This window comes from Toxorhynchites rutilus, chromosome 2 (assembly GCF_029784135.1).
Source record: "Toxorhynchites rutilus septentrionalis strain SRP chromosome 2, ASM2978413v1, whole genome shotgun sequence".
NCBI lineage: Eukaryota > Metazoa > Arthropoda > Insecta > Diptera > Culicidae > Toxorhynchites > Toxorhynchites rutilus.
The window spans coordinates 243,819,203-243,834,824 of NC_073745.1; the positions used below are offsets into that span (position 1 = coordinate 243,819,203).

Here is a 15,622-nt window from a genome sequence, read left to right on the forward strand (position 1 = left end):
ATACAGATTTTTTCCAGAAAATTTTACAGTGGTAACCCTGTTCAAAGATGTAAAAGCTAAAGGAGTGGGCACTTCTTCTTGTTGGGCCAGTCAATTAATACATCATTTTTGTCAGTATCAGCCACCTGGTTCGGCTCAGTTGATTTCCGATTATTTTCTCGATCATTTCGGTTGCTCCTCGACTTGTCGAATGAAATTTGATCTGCATGAACACAATGTTTTGCGTACTCCCACATCCCAGTAGCGTCCAATCGCATGACTTTGATTTGATGGTCAATTGATATAAACAAATCCCTCTGAATTACGTGATTTGGAGTCATCATTATGTTTGATTTTAGAACTACAAATATTGTAAAATGACAAACCTGAAACGGATCCAAACATATGCTGGATGACATCAAAGTTTTATAAGTGTCAAAATGCAGAGCTATTCGCGTTGACGGCATTGAGCTTCGTTTTGCGGTTTTCGGCGAGCGTCATAGATAGTAATTTATTTTCAGGCGGAACACATTTTTAAAATTAAAATTATGAGTTGAAATTACCTTCTTCGTATCAAATTAGAATTCTATTCGAGTGAAAAACGTTTTTTGCAGGTGGTGAAAAAATTTCATTGTGTTTGAAGACAATTGTGCAATCCCAAATGAAATCGAACTAAAAATGCACATTTTAAAAACCTGTATCTTTGATTCGAACGGTATTCCATCATTATGGTGGAACTATATGTTAAGGAGTTACGTTAAAAAACATTATCGCTACGTTTTGTACAAACCCACATGTCTTCAAATTTTCTCAACGTAACTCTTAAATTTTTACCATAATGATGTATTTGGAAAAGCTGTTGAAAATTATAAGCATATTCATAAAATTTCATGAACATGGCGGTATAACACGACAAACATATTAAAATACAATTTACTGTAATTAAGACAATAAATTAGAAATATTTTTTGAATATTGCTGCATTTAGAAGGAGATGGAGCTTTCTTGTTATAAATCACATCAGGATTCATAATTTGTGCCTAAAAATAATTGTTAACATACAAAAATTCGATGTTTCGAAAATTCAGAAAAATTCGGTAATCCACAAAGTTCGTCAAAAATAGTTTTACCATCTTTGACTTATTTTTAAATTTTCTACATGACTACTATTTTATATGAAAAAATTAAAAGTAATAAAAATATATATATATATATATATATATATATATATATATATATATATATATATATATATATATATATATATAAGTTTGAAAGAGAGTTAAAGTTGAAGAACACAATAAATTAGAAATGTTTTTTTCAAATATCTCTAGGATGGCTGCATTTAGAAGAAGATTGATAAAGAGCTTTTTTTATTTTAAACCACATCAGGATTCATAATTTGTTGCTAAAAAGGATTGTTAACATACAAAAATTCGAAGTTTGGAAAATTCATAAAAAATTCGATGTTCCACAAAGTTTGTCAAAAATAGTTTTACCATCTTGTACCCATTTTTCAAATTTTCTACATGACTTCTATTTTATATGAGAAAAATAAAAAAAAATTTAAAAATATGTATTTTAGATATTGCAAATTAAAGTTTTTTTGTAAATAAAAAAGTACTAATTATTTTTCTCAGTGTATATTTTTATCACGTTCGGACATCAACACTCTGTAACTCTTTCTAAGATACTATTTCGGTCGGGCTCATAGTTTTTGAAATATAAATTATCAAGGATTTCTCTTGCTAAAATCGATACACTCTTTTCAAAAGTCAAAAATTCCCAAATGCTGTGCAAAACTCATATTTACTCCAACTCAACGGAACTAACTTTCATTCGAATCAAAAATACTCATGTTTTGTCATTTGACGATTTCATTTGGAATTGCTCTATTTTATATTATAGTAAAAAGTTTCAGTAAAAATATCGGAAATGTATAAACAAATGGTTAAATAAAAATCAGGAATACGTGAATACGTGAAAAGTAATTAAATAACATGATGTAGACATTTTCATTCAAATTTTAACATTTTGGAATTGGATTCGCGCCATCTAATCTAATTGAGATTACCAGACGTCGAAACTGTACCATTGCCATCGGGAATATTATCTTAACAGTATGGTTCCATACTTTGACAAGTCTCTCAATAGAATATGCATCTAACAATATATGAGAAGAAAATATTTTTCTACGCAATACCTGGCGGCGATGGTCGCGGTAAATTGGCGAGTGGTCCATAAAAACTTGTCTTTATCCACAAACAAAACCGCAAACCCATATGTTAAAACGTACTCGTATATTTTATGCGACTGCAACATTCAAGAGGCCTGTGATAACGCGTTCAAGATAGACCGCTTTTACGCAAATTCAAACGCTTTGTGTTATTCTAAATATCTTGAAACTCTCGAATATCCATCGAATGGTTAAAATTTTCACGACTTTGAATGAGCCATTGCTTACATATTAACATAATTTTCCCTTGATATATTCAGTTCGTTTTGACCCTCGATTGTTAATTATTTTTCTTTTCGTAGATCTCACGAAACGCAGCAAAAATAGTATTTTGTATTTTTAATTATAATTTTCTTTGCCTCGTCATGGCTCAACATTTTATGTCCATACATTGCGACCCATCTCATTGGTCCCGATTATCTATTAGATTTGCTGGCGGCTACGTCTACCTTTTGTCGTCCCCAAATTGATTGCCGCTTCATCATGACTCGAATTTCCAGAACATTTCTGGATCGCAATTTGAACGAAAAAATTCCTCCATCGCAGATCTTGGGCAATTTCCGCAGTTATCACTAACCAAAACCCCAACGCACACACAGTCACCTGTTCGTGTGTCGTAAACCGTAGCCACTCACACAGGTTCCAGTCTACGCGTATCGTAATTATTTCGTCTAATTTTCCCTTCTCTGGCAACTCTGTCGTTGTGTGGCATCTTTCGCTAGGGGAAAATGGGGCCAGCTGGTAACGAACGCGTATTCCTACAATGAAAGTTGACTTGCTATCTGTTTGCTAGCTCTGTATTCCCCTTCATCTAGTGGTTTCTCCCTGGCGAGCGACCTTCCCGCATCGGCAGCAACCCACTGCACGGAAGAGCTCTTATGAAAGTTTTAAATAATTCTCGTTCTCTTTTTTATCGATTTTCTGAAATCAGCTCCCCCATACCACGGCGAGCAAACTTGGTTGCCAGATAGTATGAAACCTGTTTAGTTGTCTTTGCTGATGCTTGTTTTTGTGGGTATTTAGTTTCCTTGTTACTTACCCTGTGTGAGCGATGGCTATTCCAATAAATATTAACAAAAAAATCTATGCATGTTTAGTGTCACTTTATATTGTTTTCAAATTTTATCTCCGTAAACATGCCAAACGATTGACTGATTGGATGAGAAAAATAGCTGGCAACGCGCCCACGAAGTGGGAGAATCAAGTCATACCACGAATGTTGTGGCTCTCGCCCAATTATATCGGCTCTCCCCGACTACGCATGGTTGTGTAAAAGCCGTAGCGATTTGCGACAGTGTGAGTAACCTTTATAGTGCGGGCGCCGAACGCGGATCTTCGCCCGGTACGACCGTACGAACGAGGTTGCCCGCGATGGTCATGAATAGTAGTATCGCGCATACACGAGCAGCAGCAGCACGAGAGCCAGTGAACGCGTGATGGTCCGTATATCGGAGAACGTCAAGTGAAAAGTGCACACCGCCTTGCAAGCGTTCGTTTGTTTTCATCGGCAACGGTCATCACACATCGGTGCTGCCGAAGCAAAAGTATAAGCTGTGTGTTTTGTGTTTTATTTCGCGTTTTTCGGATTATGCGACACGTTCGACATTTGTACCGCACGTTTCGATAATTGCTCGAGCCAACAATAACAACACGATCGAAGTAGTAAGACGTGACGATAAAAGGGAGTAAGAAGTATTGGTGTGATTCGCCCGTCCATCCCTCTCCCGTTTGTGTCAATTTTCGGCAGTGTTTTCGAGCTGGAACTCGAAGTATCTCGTGCTTGAGAAGTGTTTTGTTTTTGGATATTCTTTTTTTTCTGGGGGCCTTTTACGGTGTGTATCTGATTTGTGGTGTTATTATTCTTCTGCTTTTATTAGATACTCATTAAAGTTAATGTTACAAAATTAATTTTAATTTAATTAACCAATTTTTTGTTGCGAATTATTCCGCCTCACCGAGCGTTTCATCGATGTTTGTCTTTACAGGGACACGATGCAATTAGCGCTACTGGTGGATACTGCGAGCGGCTGTTGGAACAACTGTGAGTGGTCGCTGGCCAGCGGAAATTAACACTGCATTCATAAAAGGAACGAGGTCCAAATCTAGACTGGACTTCGACGTAAGAGCAGCGAGTCAAGGAAACATAAATAAAACCTCCCGGCGACGCGACATGACATCTGTTTCGGTGGTGCGCGCGGCTACGGCTGCGGCCGTGGCCACTACGCAAGTGATCTCATTCCACAATAGAAGCAATAGAAGACAAGTCAAGGATTTTAACGACTGCATAACCTGTTCGCTGTGCGGAGGCTATCTGATCGAGGCTACTACTATAGACGACTGTGTGCACACATGTAAGTAAACTGCAAAATATTCTATGAGATTACAGATCCGATGCTGGGGTACCCCTTGAAAATCTTCACAAAACAATCTATATCCAACTTGTTCTTCTTAGATAAGAACGTATTGTAAACGTTGTCACAAATTGAAGCAGTCTTGATCCTTATAAAAATTAACAATTTGGACCTGTAGTGGTTTTCAAATGCCAAATGTTTCGGGGATGGGTACGGGTTAATGCTGGAACACCTTGGAAGCAACAATTAGCATCACAGCAGAGACCTTCATCGGGTATGAACAACGAGGACAGCGAAACGAATTGCAATGAGCGACTCAACAAAACGTGGAACGATACAGATTGAAGCGAAGGTGGCAAACACATCTCTTTCGGGAAAAAACGCCACCAGAAAGAGAAAGAGTGTGAGGAGATGGAGCGTCTTTATCGTTCTCGAGAATCGCGGAAGCTCTTCAAGAAACTAAGGCTTTGTGTCGCGAGCCGAAATGTGCAGGAACAAGGAAGAAGACATCATGACGAACGAACGCGAGGTGATCGAAAGCTGGAGGCAGCACTACGATGAACACCTGAATAACGCGCAGACAGATACCAAGACGGCGTTGATGAGGACTACACCTGTGAACAATGACGACGTACCACAGAACGTAACCGTAAAGGTGACAAGCTTGAATGCGGGAACTACCGTGTAATCAATACCGTGAATGGTGCTTACAAAATTCTATCTCAGATCCTCTTTCGCCGTCTATCGCCAATAGTAAGCAGATTTGTGGGAAGTTATAAGCTGGATTCATGCCCGGTTGCTCGATGACGGATCAGATTTTTAAACTGCGGCAGATCCTCCAAAAGTGCCGCGAGAATATGATAAAATCGATCGACGACATTTATGGAGAATCATGGACGAACACGGCGTTCCCCGAAAGCTGACAAGACTGATTCAGGCTACGATGAAGGGTGTGCGGTACTGTGTGGATCTCAGGTGATCTGTCGGAATCGTTTGAAACTCACGGGGGACTTCGACAAGGCGATGGACTCTCCTGTCTGCTCTTCAACGTGGCGCTCGAAGGTGTTATGCAGAAAGCGGGTTTAACATGCGGGGCACGATTTTCAATAAGTCTAGTCAGTTAATTTGCTTCGCCGACGACGTGTACATAATCGTAAGAACACATGCGATGGTAGTGAACTTGTATACCCGACTGAAACACGGACCAGGGCTGATTGGGCTTGGGATCAATGCGTTTAAGACTAAATACATGCTAGCAGAAGGAGCTGATCGCAACAGAATTCTTCTTGGTATTAGTGTTTTGATCGACGACGACGAGCTCGAGGTGGTAGAAGAATTTGTCTGCCGTGGCTCGTTGATAACAACTGACAACAACAATAGCCTTGAAATTCGAAGACGCATAGTCAATGGAAGTGGCGCCGCATGGGTTCCGCAAATCCTTAAGGTCCAACAAACTCCGATCCCATACGAAGTGTACCATGTACAAATCTCTAATTCGACGGGTTGTTCTCTATGGGCACGAAGCATGGACGATGCTCGAAAAGGGCTCACAAGCACTTGATGTTTTCGAACGCCGAGTGCTCAGAACTCAGAACAGTAGTGTACAGGAAATCGGAGTATTGCAAGATTTCCGGAATGCAGCCCTGCAAAGATGGTGTTCGCATCGAATCCGGTAGGAACAAGAAGAAGAGGAGCCCAGCGAGCGAGGTGGTTGGACCAGGTGGAGTAGGACTTGGTAAGAATCAGTGCAGTCTGCAGCTATGAACCGAGCGCATTGGCGGAACAATATTGTGAATCAGATCCAATCTCTTCAAGATATGTAGCATCATAGTAAATAAATAAAAAATTGGTACGGGACCGGCCGACTACATAATTGAGAAAGAGGTGATAATTTTCAACAGAGAATCACGGATGCTTATCAGTATCTGTCAATACATACACAGCAGAATCTACCGAAACGTTTTCTAGTTAACTCATGAATGAAACGATCATCGAAAAGCGAGAAGTCCTTTTTCAGCAGGGCTAAATCTATTGAACACATCAGACATGGCCTTAGTGTAACTCCGTTCAATAAATATTAATTTGAGGAAGACTAAATCACAATCGTCTATTTTCGATTGTGGGATTCCTGTTGTTGTTTTGGCAGGTAAAGGATACAAAAAGGTCTTATATGATCGATTACAATTGGTCCTTCATTGAAACATGTTGTAAGAAGAGAGGCTAAGAGAGCCAGGATAATCAGCAGCAGGACCAGGTGAGCACGGGGTGCCTGTGGGATTGGATAGAGATATCAACGAAACGAGTTAATTGGAGAGAAATTGTGAATCAGCGTTTGAAACGAACCGTGATTTGGAACGAAAAAAAGGATTTACTACGGTGAAATACGGCAGGAAATCTTGTAGTAAGCCCGGCAATGCACCAAATTTGACGGCTGAATCGAATAAATATTCATGGCAAGTATTTAGTGTTGTCTGTTGTGACTGATGAAATCCAAGCTGATACTAAGAGCTAGATACTCAAGCTCAACGAAATCATTGATCATTCAAATTCATGATCGGCCGATGTATCAAATGTATCCATCTTTGGCCAAAAAGTTGGTCAAATTTTTCCGACAATAGTTCTGAACCAGATTCGCAGTATGGGAAGGCGTTCCATCCTGCTGAAACAAGTAATGATCATTCCTATACAATCCTTCTATTCCTGGCTCTACGACACCATGCAAAATATCCGTTTTATAATATAAAGTGTTGATTTTAACGCCATTCTCAATAAAAACACGTGATAGTTTGCCGCGTTTGCAAATAACTACCAAAACCATCACGAATACGGCCCTTCGAAATCGAGGAATATTTGTGTCACTTCCTGGGATTTCACCGATAAAAGCTGTGCTCAGCCTCGACAGTGACATTGAAATTTGAGAGCACTACGAAGAATTTTAACCGCTCTCGGTAGCTACCGGTAAGCTAAAATCAGGCACCACTAAGTGTTCGGTTCAAAAGGGCTTGGAGAGATCATTGTTGAAGTATGTACTCGATGGAATGAACAGTGCGTACTGGAGACCCATCTACTAAAATCAGCTAAGGTAGTCTTTTCAATGTTCGCAGAATGATGGAGCCGATCTGGCGTAGTGGTAACATCCATGCCTCTCACGCTAAAGGTCACGAGTTCAATTCTCACTCCCGACAATCTTCCAAAAATGGAAGTAAAAGTGACGAATCAGCCAAATGAGTTGAAAGTCACTATAATACAGATAAAAAAAAAAAAATGTTCGCAGAAAGACGGTATCGTCTTCATCGTGACTTGTTTCTACAATGTTGATCTGGTCGTACCAGAGTCTGTACGTTTTCACGCTTGAGAATTTCAATGAAACGTCTTTTATAGTCTTTCCAGTTATGGTGTTTTCAGGGTCAAAGAGATTCTCACCTTGGCACCGAAAAACATTTCAAAAGAGGGTCAGATTTTTCATGGTTTCTGGTCTAGAAAATTTTTCTGAAACGAACTTTTGATTGACAACGTCAAAATATTTGAATCTTCGATGCTTTCAAATCTTGCTGGGATCGATGGATTGACGATAATGAAATTGAAGAGCTGGCTGTTGTAGAAGAATTTACTTTAAGATGAGCAAAGCTTAGTTACAGAAATTATTCGTGAACGAAATATTTCGAAATGAATGATTGCTTTGAATAACCAAAAAACAGTCAAGTCACACTCATACAATTCCATTTGTAGGACCGTTGTATTCGGTGAAATAAAAACGTGGGATAGGTTATATATGTGATACTGACGCAAGGTTGACGTTGGGCTACTGTTATTCCTACAGAGTTGTTTGAAGTAGCATCCGAATCGATTCTCAACGAATGGATATTTGAAAGATTGTATGCAAACTTGTAGGTATCATGAAGAAGATTATTCTGAAAAATAATCAAGTGATTTTTGAGTGTGTCCAGTGTAAGTGTTGGTTGTGTGTGTGTGTGAGATTTGGCTCAATGCATAGAGAAGTAATGCTATAATAACAATTGATGGATATATCGCTATAAGAAGCGATTGAATTGGGAAAACAGGTGGTGGACTGATAATATATGTGAAAAAATGTTCAAGTATAAGCTGTTGGAATCTTCTTGCGTCGGAATACATGGAAAACATACATTATTCATTTTTATTGAATTATCTACCCCTAATGATATTGTACTCATTGGATTGATATGTAATCAACGTGATCTCGTCTGCTCAGAATTTATCCACGAAAAGCGTACTTCTTTGAAAACTATTCATAATTATATATTTTTAATCGGCGATTTAAACGATTTTAACAATTCAATGAATCATCGGATAAAAACTGAGCATTTCCATGCTATGCTCAATCTCTATGCTAGATCTTTCAATCACTGATAATATTGAAAATTTGTTAAGATTCGGTCAAATTAGCGTTTCCAATTTTTCACATCGCGATCAAATATATTCATCAATGAATTACGACGTTCAATTAATAAATTAGGAATTTTGTCTCTCTATGGCAGAACATAATTTGTGGCAGGTGTTGTTTTATGGAATTCACTTCCTGTAATCTTCAGAATCAAGAGTCGTGTTCGTGTTCAAGAAGCAATGTAAAGATTATTTCAATCGGTCTAGAAACAGTTAGTTTGTTAGTTAGTTTATAGTAATACAATGATTGTTATTATTTTACAAATTATCAACGCACTTCATACCATACTTTATATTTTTTTAGCATTCGTATGAATCTTTCATCATGATTAATTGCATTGAAGAGTATTTTTTCAAAACAATATCAAGATATCAAGTATATTTTCAAGTATATTAACTGAGAAAAAGATTGAACAATAATCTAAACCATTTACACTATCAACTTTTCACACTGATCTTCGGAGTTCTCGGACCCAAACGCAGATACTGTGAACTCATTAAAAGCGAGCGATTTATCGATCTGACTCCAAGGGAGAAAAAGAATTAACGAACGCTGCTGCTGCCGCTACTGCATCACTCCATCTCCTGATCTATGCTACAACTAGACCAGACCGACTCGTTTCAGAGACCTCCGGTTTCCTCCCTTGACATCCGCGACATGCATTATTCCCCCGCCCCCCAATCAGCCACCCAGTCCGAGACAGACATATACTCGAATCTGCGCAATGACACGAGCCGTATCGCAAAAGCAGTTGAAACTGAATGACCACGTAAAGCAGTGACGATAATAATTGAGATTTCATGCACCAAGATAGACGACGAAGCAGAGTGACTGCCACTGCTGCTGCTCCTGGTGGTGCTACTGGCATTCCGAAAACCTTACATAGCGTCGAGAGACGAGGAAAAAAGCAACAGCAACACGTAAACAGACGCATGGTCACCGACGGTAGGAAACATATCAGCATAAATGAAAACATACACATAATTATGACCATTTTCAATTTCATTGAAGTGAATAATGATAAAGCGAGGGAAAATATTAAAACAAAGTTGAAATAACGAGAAGCTGCCGTAGATGGAAATTGCAGCACTCACTCATTTCGCTGTTTTTCAAGCGGGGAATGGAGGCGGGGGTCTACGTCATGTGGCTCGGTCCAGAGGAAGTGCATTGCATGGCTAGCAAATCGTGTTTTATCCCCGGTATGGTTTCCCAGCTCACGACCGGGAGTTCAGCGAATCGAATCTTAATCGCACCATGCATTGGTTTGTTGTGGGCGTTATGTGTGGTTTTGTGGTTGATGGAATAAGGTATTGAGAAGTAATAGAATTTGGCAAAGAGGTGTTCATAATACTATTCTTGTAAGAGAGAAGTTTTCAGACGTTGCTTTTTTTTTGCAAATCGGAAATAACATTGGAAAATACAGTCCAAAATACATGGGTTTGTGACATGGATACCCAGTTGAGTCTGTCGCTTTGATTATTCACATAAAGAAGGGAACATGCGTAAAACTTCCACCAAAATATATGTTTCATGGTGGAACTGATACATCCTTGGAAAACAATGATCGTTTACCGTTCTGATAGTCTGTTTCCTTTAGTTCTACTCAAACGGAAAGTGAACACTGTTTTTCAATTGTTTTACTTAAAATGCACAACCATAACTCTTGCATAATCAACAGATATTCAGGACTTGTTCTGATGTCAGGGTTGCTAGATATGACGAATTTCATACCAACTCGATTAGTCATAGGCAGCATCATCTCAGATTGGGTGTAAAAACATTGACCATTTAAGATACTTTGCTTACTTTGAATTTAAAAAAAATTAGACTACTTCTTGAGAAAAGGATAAAGTTTTCTCAAAATAGTTTTTTTTTAATTCGCAAAAATATATGATTAACCAGTACAACAATCAACAAGTCATCCATACATCAAAAGATGGAGAAAGGCAAAGAGTTTTTCAACAGCAACTTTTTGTTTTCTTTGAAAAAAATTCAACTAATTTTAATTTTGTTTAAAGTCAAGTTTGAAATAATAAGGTCGGTGTTAAGCAAGAGGGAATCAAATCGCAAAATTGATTTTTTTACAAGTTATTGATTGCTTTAGATTGAGCATTTCGTAAACTACATACAACATTTATCAAATTTGGTTAACCACGCGTGCAGCAGGGATACCGTACCGAAATTGTTTTGAATGGTCAACGAAAACCCTTTACAGCACTGAACTCCAAGCTCGTTTTTTTTGAAATCATAAAAATTTCACATGGTCCGGTCTGACTTAACACCAACCATATGCATTTCTGCCAAAAATGTCAACTTTGTACCTTTTATAACTTCTAAAATATATGACACTATATGCTATATACGAGTAAAACATTACTAGTAATTTTCCAAAGAAAATATACAAAAGTTGTTGTTGGAACAACCCCTTTGCTGTAACAGTGCTCTTCTTCCGATATACGGTTGAATGGTTAGGTATGGTATGGGCTATTCATATTTTTTCGATCTAAATTTAAATAAAAATACGTTTATAAAAACCAATTTTAACTTTTAAAATAATTTTGTTCAACGCCTTGTTTTAAAATTTGTTTGATATAATTCCCCAGTCCCCTGTAAACGGTGCGCACCTACCCGTGCTGTTAATAACAAGCAACTAATGCAACGGTGAAGCACAATTTTGACGTATTATTACGTCCTTCGGGAACATATTGGGGGAATTTCAAATTTAGAATCCAGATTCAGATTTCTGGATCATATTTCAGATTCAGATTAAAGACTGAATCCATATTAAGATTCAAATTCACATTTGCATTCACATTCATCATCACATGATGAATGTGACACACATTCACATTCACATTCCAGATTTCATATCTCAGATTCAGGTTCCCGAGTTATATTCAACATTCAGCTTCCAAATTCACGTTTCGGATTCTAGATTCTAGAATCAGATTTTATTTTCAGATTGATGGTTCAGATTTCACATTCAGGTTCCAATCTAGAATCTAGATTTAGATTCCAGCTTGATATTCAGAATTCAGAAAAAGTGAATTCAGTGAATTCACTTCACTTCTTCGTTTTTTAAGGACTTTAAATTTTGCTGTTCATTCGCCTCTAAGTTCAGATTCAGATTCCAGTTTTAGACTCTAGATTCCGATTGCTGATCCAGATTCTTGATTTCAGACTCCAAATTCAGAGTCCAGATTCTGATCAAAGATTGATATTTCAGACCCAAATTTCAGATTTAGATTTCAGATTCAGAATCAGGTTCCAGATTTCAGATTCGAATCACAGGTTCAGATTCCAGATTTAGATTTCAGATTCAGGTTACAGATCCAGATTCCATATTCGAATCACAGGTTCAGATTCCAGATTCATATTTCAGATTCCAGATTTCAGATTCAGATTTCATATTAACACTCCAACTTCTTGTTCTAAGATTACTAAGACTAAGATTACGGATTTTCATCCATATTCCAAATTAAGATTCCATATTCTGATTTCAGATTCAGATCCCAGATTCATACTCAGATCAAGATTCCAGAAGCATATTTGGATCTCTCGGGGACGGATGTATGGGTAAAGAAAGAAAAGCAGATGATTCGGATTCCTCATTTCAGATTCAGATTCTAGATTCAAATTCATGTTCAGACTATGCAGATTCCGTATGTTTCAGATTGAGATTCTGAGTGCAGAATCCAGATCTAGATCCCTGATTTAGATAATATTCAGATTTCGTATTAAGAATCCAAATTCAAAATCAAGATTCTTGTTCCGGACTCAGATTCCTGATTTTTATTCGTATTCAAGATTCCAGATTATGAATCTAGAATCAGACTTTCAGGTTCTAAATTCAGATTCCTGGCTCGGAATTCATATTATGACTCCAAATTCTAAGTCCAGATTCTTGTTCCGAAATCAGATTCCTGATTCTGATTCGTATTTCAAATCAAGATTCCAGATTCTGGTTCCAGATTCAGACTTAGATTAAGATTCCTGATTTAGAATCCAGATTCGGACGAAAGATTCAGGTTCCAGATTTTCATTCAGATTCCAGATTCAGATTCTAGATTCAGATTCCAGTTTTAGGTTCCAGATTCAGATTTATGATTCCAGATTCGGGTTCTAAATTCAGGTTCCAAATTCAGATTGATTCCAGAGTCAGATTTCATATTAAGGCTTCAAATTCAAAGTCCAGATTCTTGTTCCGGACTCTTCTTGATTCTAATTTCTGATTCTGATTCGTACTCCAAATTGAGATTCCAGATTCAGACTTAGATTAGGATTCCTGATCCAGAATCCAGATTCCGACGACAGATTCAGATTTCAGATTCTTATTCAGATTCCAGAATCAGGTTCTAAGTTCAGATTCCAAATGCCGATTCCAGATTCAGATTCCATATTAAGACTCCAAATTCTAAGTCCAGATTCTTATTCCGGAATCAGATTCGTGATTCTGATTCGTATTCCAAATTAAGATTCCAGATTTAGACTTAGATCAAGATTGCTGATTCAGAATCCAGGCTTGACGACATATTCAGATTCCAGATTCTCATTTAGATTCCAGATTCAAATTCTAGATTCCGATTCATATTCCTGTTTCAGTTTCCAGATACAGGTTCTAAATTCAGATGCTAGAATCAGAATTCATATCAAGACTCCAAATTCAAAATCCAGATGCTTATTCCGGACTCAGATTCCGAAGTTTCATTCCTATTACAAATCAAGATTCTAGATTCAGGTTCCGGATTTAAATTCGGATCTCTCGCAGACGAATGATTTGTAAGACTTTAAAGTCTGAGTTGTAAGACTTTAAAGTCTCCGTAAACAAAGGAAGAGATGACGATTCGGATTCCTGATTCAGATTCCAAATTCAAATTTTCGACTTTTACTCCATATGCATATTCCATGTTCAGATTCTAGAATAAGATTCTGATTCCAGTTTCAGCTTTCGGGCTGGAATTCTCAGGACTCAGACTCCGTATGCATATTTCAGATCGAGATTCCGGATGCCGATTCCAAATTCAAATTTCTGGTTCTTTTTCTAAATTCAGATTCAGAGACCTTTTTCAGTTTCAGGATCGATGTTTAGATGCAGATTCCAGACTCTGATCTCCAAATATAGATTTAGATCTCAGTTTTAAATTCCGGATTGGGGTTCTACATTCAGATACATTTTCCATACCAGATTCAACTTCTAAATTCCAAAACATCAACTTCAACTTCCAAATTACAAATTCAGATAGAGATTTAGATGTAATATTCGGAATTCAAGATTTAGATTTGTATTCGAAGACGAATGGATCGAATGATTTAAAGTGTCCGTGAACAAAGGTAAAGAAAAAGAAGAAGAAGATTTGTATTTCAGATTCTGGTTGGAGATTTCGATTCTAGATTCAAATTGCCGGATTTCAGATTTAGATTTAGATTCTGGAATCAGGTGCCGGAATCCAGATTCTAAGTCTTGATTCGAATTCCAGGCTCAGACCCCAGATTCCAAGTTAAATTTCAATTTCCAACTGTGATGTGCATTTAAAATGTCGATCTTTCCATTTAGAAGGTACGATTTGCGTTCAGTATCACTTTTTGGCATTAATTTCAAGAAACTTCTGCGGAATCGCATCGATTGCTTCTTACTATTAGAATCCCGAGCGTCAAAGAATTCCGACGGCCAACATCGATTGCATGGTGAATTTGCTATAAACTATGTTTGAGGGGTCAAAAGGATGTGAATTGTTAGGATCAGGTTAACTGACAACAAACTATAAATTAGAATCGAGTTGTGCGTGAAAAATGAACGGAACATCAAAAAAAGAACACAAGATTATTGTTGTTCATGACAATGAATTCCTGGAATTAACAAAATCGGTATCAATGCTATGCATCTTTTGGTAGTTAAATCTTAGGGGAATAGCATTTTATCCAGAGCTGATAGATGGCCTGAAGTAACACATCTAGCACCACTGTAGCATCCCACTACCAGCGACGAGATATCGGAATTGTGTTGCACATGCGCGCCAGTTCGAAACATATATCACTGTGTGTGGTGCTGCCCAAGACTGTGTGACCGATCGTCACACAAAACGCGTCTTCTGTTGTCCGGGGAAGCATGACAACGCGTACCAGCCAACTCCCAGCGACTGTTCCAGCATTGTTCAACGACCTCTACCGTGGGCTGTTATCAATTGCGATGAATCTTGCATAATTGAATCCTCATGAGGAGAAGCGACCATTCAGACGTCCGTCTTCCAGTGTCACTTTTGGCGTGCTCGCAATCGGGAAACAAAACAACCAGAGCCGGTACCACCCAGCGACGGTGGCGTAGATTCCGAGAGGCCGCTTCTAGAAAGAGCCAACTTGTTTTTTTTCCTAACAACGTTGACGATTGACGGTGTTCGGTCGCTTTGGTCGGCACTGTTCGGTGTGCCGTGCGTCGCATATTAAAAGACGGAAGGAATCCATTTTGGTCCGTGAAATCACACACTGCTCGGCTTTATGGTCCATAAAACCATCGGAAAATGCCATAAACAAAAATCTTGCACTTTGTTTTGTGTGTTCGATTCACACACTGGAGATGGAATATGTTCTCGCGCGAAGTCAAATCACTTTGCGGTGGATTCGACAAAATTGTTTCAC

The 15,622-nt window shown here is 38.1% G+C and overlaps 1 protein-coding gene across 2 annotated transcripts in view; it reads left to right on the forward strand.

Annotated features, from left to right (window-relative positions):
• LOC129767532 (protein suppressor 2 of zeste-like) overlaps positions 1–15,622 on the forward strand; it is a 146,039-nt gene that overhangs the window by 84,717 nt on the left and 45,700 nt on the right. Inside the window, exons 1-2 of one of the 2 annotated variants that reach the window (XM_055768532.1) lie at positions 3,612–4,047; positions 4,201–4,566. In XM_055768532.1, coding sequence (XP_055624507.1) covers positions 4,386–4,566 — 181 coding nt within the window. In that variant the 5' untranslated portion in view covers positions 3,612–4,047; positions 4,201–4,385. Of the gene's footprint in view, positions 1–3,611; positions 4,048–4,200; positions 4,567–15,622 lie in introns of those variants that run through there. The other variant, XM_055768531.1, reaches the window with a different exon arrangement.